Source organism: Cebus imitator, unplaced genomic scaffold, assembly GCF_001604975.1.
Source record: "Cebus imitator isolate Cc_AM_T3 unplaced genomic scaffold, Cebus_imitator-1.0 Scaffold439, whole genome shotgun sequence".
Taxonomy (NCBI): domain Eukaryota; kingdom Metazoa; phylum Chordata; class Mammalia; order Primates; family Cebidae; genus Cebus; species Cebus imitator.
Window position 1 is genome coordinate 735,947 of NW_016107754.1, and position 7,269 is coordinate 743,215.

A 7,269-nucleotide genomic window follows, 5' to 3' on the forward strand; every position below is an offset into this window, starting at 1 on the left:
GTGCGCGTGGGCGCGGGCGTAGGCACAGACAAATGGCTGCCTGTTAAGTGTCCTTGACCCGTTGGGTTGTCCGAATCGCGTTTGAGGCCATGGGCGACAGGTATGCTGTACTTCGGCGCGCCCAGCTGCACCTGGATTTCATCCACGCCAACTCGTGAGTGCCGAGGTGGGGTCGGGGTCGGGGAGGGTCTCCGTGCCTTGAAGAAAGGTCCTGTCGGTCCCCCGAGGACGTATTCAACAAGTGAGCTTGGTCTTGCAGATTTAGGGATTTATTTGTTTATTTGAGTTGTACAGGCCTTTTTGAAACGATGAACGCATGATGAAGGTCTATTTTGGGCCAGGCCGAACCCTTTTTTTTTTTTTAATTGATTACTTAATTACTTATGATTTTCTTGCTGTTATTTATTTATTTATTTGAGACGGCGTCTGGCTCTGTTGCCCATGCTGGAGTGCAGTGGTGCAGTCTCAGCTCACTGCAACCTCCGCCTCCTGGGTCCAAGCAATTCTCCTGCCTCAGCCTCTTGAGTAGCTGGGATTACAGGCTCCCACCACTATGCCCAGCTAATTTTTATATTTTTAGTAGAGACAGTGTTTCCCCATGCTGGTCAGGCTGGTCTCAAACACCCGACCTCAAGTGATTCGCCCGCCTTGGCCTCCCAAAGTGCTGGGATTACAGGCGTGAGCCACCACGCCCAGCTTGTCTTTTTTCTTTTTGTAGCCATCCTAGTATAGAAAACACAAAGTGGTTTCTCATGGTGGTTTTGATCTGCATTTCCCTAATGACTAATGTTGAGCATCTTTTCATGAGCTTATTGGCCATTTGAACACCTTTGAAGAAATGTCTGTTCAAATTCAAGTCCTTTGCCCATCTTTATTTAATTAATTAATTAATTTATTTATTTTTTATTTTTTAAATGAATAGATAATGGTTATTTATTTGTGTGTTGGTTTAGTCAGTTAAATTTTGCATTCTTTGCAACACAAACTCTTCAGGGTATCAGTTGCTCACTGTCTACCTCCCATATCCCTCTCATCCTTCCACAAGTTTCACCTATATAAAGACCAAATATCTCCTCACAATATTAACCAAACTTTTTAAAAAGAACATTAGATAGCAGTTCTCTGTCTCTGGGAAAGCAGAAACTTTAGCAATTAATTAGCTTTTGTTTTTCCATATAATAAGCATAGAAAGCAGTAATACCTTTTTTTTTTTCTAGCTGCAAGACAATAGCTTGTGTATCTTATTTTTTTTTTAAATTGCATTTTAGGTTTTGGGGTACATATGAAGAACATGCAAGATTGTTGTATAGGTACACACATGGCAGTGTGCGGGCCGAACCCTTTTGGTGCTCTTCAGCGAACACCAAGTGGTTGGAAGGCCCCACATTTACCGTTGAACTCAACTGTTTAATTGCTGGTCATCAGAACCGTGATTCCACCAATCCTGCCTGACCTTAGTCTGCCTAACATGGTGGCATTAAAGATGGACCGTGCTCTTCAAGCAGAGTAATTTGCATATATTGATTTCAAACTCTGTGAGTCTTTCCAAAAATGTAACCTCTCTAAGAATAGGAATCTCACATTTTAGTTGACATTTGGTCATTTCTTCTTCTCTGCCATGTCTATCTGCCTTTTAGAGCTTCTCATTAGGTGTCATTTTGGATCCTGAGATTGCAGAGACAAATGACAGAGGTTTGCTCTGTCATCTGCCGTTTCCCATACAGCGAATTATATCAGTTAGTGCTGTTTAATTCACAATGATACGTCAGAGTTTTTCTTTTTTTGGCATCTTTTGGTAATTTGGATTTACTAAGTATAGGAACTGATATCAGGGATGTACCAAACTTGAAACCACAGAAATGGGGGTATAAAGAAACCAGGGAAGGCCAGCCTTGCTGTGTGGGACAGACTGTATAATTTTAACACAGCAGAGTTAAACAGGCAATATTCTGCAGACACTCAGTTTTTATCTCTCTATAGAGAATAATGTCAAGTGGGAAAAGGTGGAACAAATAGTTGAAAGGTAGCTGAGGTGGAAGACAAATGAAGAAATAATCGTTTCGAGTGAGCTTAAGAAAAATGCTCAGTGGGGTGCTGGAAGGACTGTGAATTTTATCTCAGAAAAATTCCTTGGCCTCAGTTTTGCATGGATTTTGTGGCCACTGCCACACAGCCTCCGTTCCCCCAAACACCCTGTGGTAGCCACTTCTCTAGTGCCGTTTTCAACTGGTGGTGTAGTAACTTAACAAGAGTGACAGCAACGTGAAGTAACAACAAAGTTAAATACGAATTGAAGACTTCTCAGCTTCTCTAGGCAGATTGGTTGGTTGAAGTTTGTTTTTGGAGACAGGGTCTTGCTCTGTGGCCCAGGCTGGGGTGCAGTGATACCATCATACTACTCTGCAGCCTTGAACTCCAGGGCTCAAGTGATCCTCCAGCCTCAGCCTTCTTAGTAGCTGGGACTACAGGGATGCACCACTGTGCCTAACTAATTATTATTATTTTTCTAAATTTTTAGTAGAGGTGGGGTTTGGCGATGTTGCCCAGGCTGGCCCTGAACTCCTGAGCTCAAGTGATCCTCCCACTTTGGCCTCCCAGAGTGCTGGGATTACAGGCATGAGCCACTGAGCTCAGCCCAGGTAGATTTTTGTTTGAGACTTCCTTCTGCAAAAGGAGTGATATTTAAATTTCTCCCTTTACTTTTCCTCCCTGTCCAATCCATCAAGTGCATGCTTTCTCTAAATGTATGAAACCATCTATTTCTCTGTCTCCACTGCTATTGATTTTAGCCTAAGCCACCACCATCCCTTTTCCAGTCTACCCCACACAGCCTCTTAACTGGGTTCTCTGCTTACCATCCTGGCTGCTTGATGGTTTATTTTCCAGGAAAGCTGTCAGAATGAGCTTTTTAAATAATGTAAACCAGATTATGCCTCAATTCTTGAAACACTGCAGTGGTTTCCAGTTGTATGTCGGCCAAGTACAAGCGCTTCTCTGTGGGATGGGAAGCCCTGTATGACCCAACCATGGCCTCATCTCAGCCTGTTCTCGGCATTTTACCATCAGCAGAGCTGGCTGGTCTCCTTAGCTCTTTTTCCGCTTCGAGGGTCTTTGCATCTCCTGCTCTTGCTAGAAAATTTCCACCCTACTCTGCAAGGGACTGAATTCTCTCATTCTTCAGGACTCAGTTTAAATATCTTTTACCAAGAGATGCTTTACCTACCACCAAGCCCTTCCTCACCAGTTACTCTTTCCCATCACTACTACTAAGTTAGCACCCAATCAAAATCTGTAATATCATCTTCGTAAGTTTGTTTATTTGTGCATTTTCCATGTACCCTGCCAGCTTGAGCTCCAAGACATCAAAGACCCTGCCTGTACACACTGCCCCGTGGTATGCAGTGAAAATCTCTTGCATGAACTAGTGCAAAAATTCATATGACGTTTTTGGTCAGAATTACTGCAGTTGCTCTTCTAAAGGATTGTTTATGTATTGAATTTCTGTATATTGAGTCATGTATTTTAAATTCCCTAGAAGGGCCTGTGATTTAAAGTCCTGATTCTGTAAAGCATATCATACTTCTCTTTGACACTATTTTACATTTTTATAATGTTTTTTTTGGAGTGAAGGACATCTTTTTGTAATAATATTTTAGTAGTTTTTTTTCTTAATTGCAAAATTTAAAGCTCACCTGACTCAAGAGACTTTTAATTAGCCTCGATATTTGAAACTCCAAAATGGGATATTTTCTCTCTCTCTCTCTCTCTCTCTCTCTGTGTGTGTGTGTGTGTGTGTGTGTGTGTGTGTGTGTGTGTGTTTTAAAAATAAATTTTGACCTCAAGTGTTGTCCTGTGGCCTGAAGTGTTTGGAGACTCTGAGACCTTGCCGATGATGCTTTCTCTTGTACAGAAGAGCAGATGTGTTTTTGATAAATGAGGCTCTCTTGCTTCTGTTACCTATTTACTAAATATAGAAAGAAAATTGCATACTGAATATCCCCTTAATGCTGTGATAAGGTTGCTGATTGAAATATCCGCATCAGGAAATGGAAGGCAAGCATGGACTCTCAAGGTAGTGTGATTCCACCCTCAGATAACTCCAAACTGTTTTAAACACTGAAGGCTGTCTGGAGTGTTCTGTTACCGAGGACCTGGCATTCAAGGGTACAGGAGAGAGTGACCTGAGGCCATTTCTGAGGTTATTTAAGGAGCAGGCTTTTCAGCGGTGGAAAGATTCCACAGAAAAACACAGATTGGTGAGGCATGCAAGGGCTTCCTGCCAATTCCTTTGCCTGCAGATGGAGCCTTATGGCCTTTTAGTAGGCAAGGATTTTGATCAGTATTCTTCAGAAATATTTTGTCTTTAAATAATAGAATTTTAATGAAAAATCCTCTCGGAAAAACCTCACTTGAAAATATGCTTATAAAGCAATATTAAAAGGTCAAAGTTTAGGCCAGGCATGGTAGCTCATGCTTGTAATCCCAGCACTTTGGGAGACTGAGGCCGGCCAGTCACCTGAGATTGGGAGTTCGAGACCAGCCTGACTAACATGGAGAAACCCTGTCTCTACTAAAAATACAAAATTAGCTGGGCATGGTGACACATGCCTGTAATCCCAGCTACTTGCGAGGCTGAGGAAGGAGAATCACTTGAACCTGGGAGGCAGAGGTTGCAGTGAGCCGAGATCGCGCTATTGCACTCCAGCCTGGGCAACAAGAGTGAAACTCCGTCTCAAAAAAAAAAGGTCAGAGTTTATTTTAATGATACGTACTGAGGCTCTTAAGTTTTTATTAGAAGTGGACAGGATATTTTGGCAAAAGTATTTTTAAACCAGGCTTCATAATGGAGGGCATCTAGTTCCGAATCTTGACCGTGCTGAGAAAGTTGTTTCTAGAGTAACTTCTTAATTCACTAGACGTCTGGAACTAGAGATCATTTATCTGCAAGTACTTGAAGGTTTTACATTGATTTCACACCTGCTTTAACTTTTTGTTTTCTCTTCATTTCTTCACCAGCACCACTCACAGTTTCCTTTTTGGAGCACTGGCTGAATTGCTGGACAATGCAAGGTAAGGTTTATCTCTGAACAAAGGTTATTGAGGGAATTTCATGACATAACTCTTGTCTAGCTACCTGTGAAGAAAAAAAGATCATGTCATATTTTCCCATCTGGAATGTTTTGTGATTGATTTCCTGTAAAATCAAGGTATTCTAGGAAAAAGGATAGTTGAAAGAAAGAATTATTCACCTTTAATTAATTTTTATGTATGATCAAACTTGAAGTCTGATTTTATGTTAATAACCATTTAATAGTACATATTCATTCAGTGTTTTTGAATTACATGTCAGCGTACACTTGTCTTGAGAATTTACACATGGATTTGGGCGTTTATTGAAGTCTGCGTTGAATTTCATTGTACAGTTAAGAAAATAACTAACTGTTCTTGATCTCTTACTATGTATCAGACATACATAAACACTTTATATATGAGCATTATGTCATGCATCCTTATGGCAACACGCTGAGATGGGAATTAATATCCTAGTTCCACATATGTGGAAATTGATCCACTGAGAGATTAGATGTTTTATTCAAGGTCACATAACTTATATTTGGCAGAGCTAGCATTCAAATTTGGGCGATCTGTCTGCATGCGGAACCCCACTGCCACATTTTACTGTTTCCAATATAGGTATTGATGATGAAGGAACCCCTTAAACAATTTAAGTTCTATTTAGTAGTTTATTTGTGGGGCCTTGCAAGGTCTTTATTTATTTATTTAGTTAGTTAGTTAGTTAAATTGAATAGAGCATTTGACTTGATTTCTATTGGTATTCCGTATAATAGAAGACTTTTTCCTACCTTTTCCTGTGAAAGCAAAGTCCATCCTGGAAGTAGTATACAGCTGTTAGATCAAGGATCTCAGTAGGAGCCTAAATTCCCTGCCACAGGTTGACAGCAATATTTTAGCTTTTTTGCATGTGTTCTTCATTTTTTGCTTTAGATGGGAGATGCTCCTTTTGAAAGTGTGACCACAAAGCGTAGTCAGTGAACCAATCATCCAGAAATTCCTGTCTGGCACTAAGTAGAAAGTTATTATCTCCTCCTTTTTGGAAGCTCTCTCTCTGTTGAACTGATGGAATCACAAAAAGGGAGAGAAGAGGAGAAAACGAATAAAGTATGTTGTTCAGAGCCATGAACTCAGCTTGCAAGGAGCTAATAAGGATGGAGCCAAGACAGATGAACACTTCTGATTAGTTTCCCTAAAGGAGCTTAGTGTTGATACTGTTGCTTGTGTCCAAAGCTTGGAACCAGCAGGGTTCCTCCTGTGTCATTGGTCCTGCCTCCTACTGAATGGCCCACATTCAGCAACTTGACATCTGCAAGTCTGAAAGAACACATTTGTCTATTTTTGCAACTGTCTTTTCTCCTTTGAAGTTGTTTCTTTCATTCATTCAACAAAGGAGGACAAGTAAAATCAGAATGTGGAAGAAATAGAACAATGGAACCAGTTTACGTAGTAGAGGGTGATTGGGTGATTGGGAAAGAAAGATTGACTTCAGACACAGGGGACTGAAAGAAATGTGATCAATAAAGTAATCCTTAGAGCAGCATTTGTAAGCTGGCAGCCCTTTGACCAGGTCCAGCCTGTCTTATGTGTGTTTGGCTCATAGTGAAAGTTTGTACAGTGTTTATAAAGAAAAGGAAGGGAGGAAAAAGGAATTGTTTATAGGTTTAAGATGTTAGAGATACCCAATAAAAAATTTGGGCCCACTGCCTTCCTTGAAAGATTAGAAGTAGCAACCTCAAGGCCACATTCCTCCACGGGATCAGGGGCTGGAGAGGAGTAGCAGGTGCTCTCTTGGGACCAGCCCCTGCCTTCGCCTTTGCCCCATTTCCAGTTTTCCCCCATGGGCAGCCTCAACCCTTCAGTCCCTCTTTCTTCATGGACATTTGAGTTTTCCACCACTGCTTAGATGCTAGTATTTGACATCAAAAGAAACTGTTTAACAGACTTACTCAAGATACTCAGTTGGTCTTCTGAAGGAGAGCTTTACGAAGTCCCCATGTTATTCTAAGAAATTATTTTATGTCGTCGGGCGCAGTGGCTCAAGCCTGTAATCCCAGCACTTTGGGAGGCCGAGGCGGGTGGATCACGAGGTCAACAGATCGAGACCATCCTGGTCAACATGGTGAAACCCCGTCTCTACTAAAACTACAAAAAATTAGCTGGGCATGGTGGTGCGTGCGTGTAATCCCAGCTACT

The 7,269-nt window shown here is 41.4% G+C and overlaps 1 protein-coding gene across 2 annotated transcripts in view; it reads left to right on the forward strand.

The window, feature by feature from the left end:
• The window catches only part of MORC1 (MORC family CW-type zinc finger 1), a 167,884-nt gene continuing 160,615 nt past the window's right edge, over positions 1 to 7,269 (forward strand). The window contains exons 1-2 of one of the 2 annotated variants that reach the window (XM_037732013.1): positions 1 to 154; positions 5,017 to 5,070. In XM_037732013.1, the coding sequence (XP_037587941.1) occupies positions 90 to 154; positions 5,017 to 5,070 (119 nt within the window). In that variant the 5' untranslated portion in view covers positions 1 to 89. The remainder of the gene's footprint in view (positions 155 to 5,016; positions 5,071 to 7,269) is intronic. The other variant, XM_037732014.1, reaches the window with a different exon arrangement.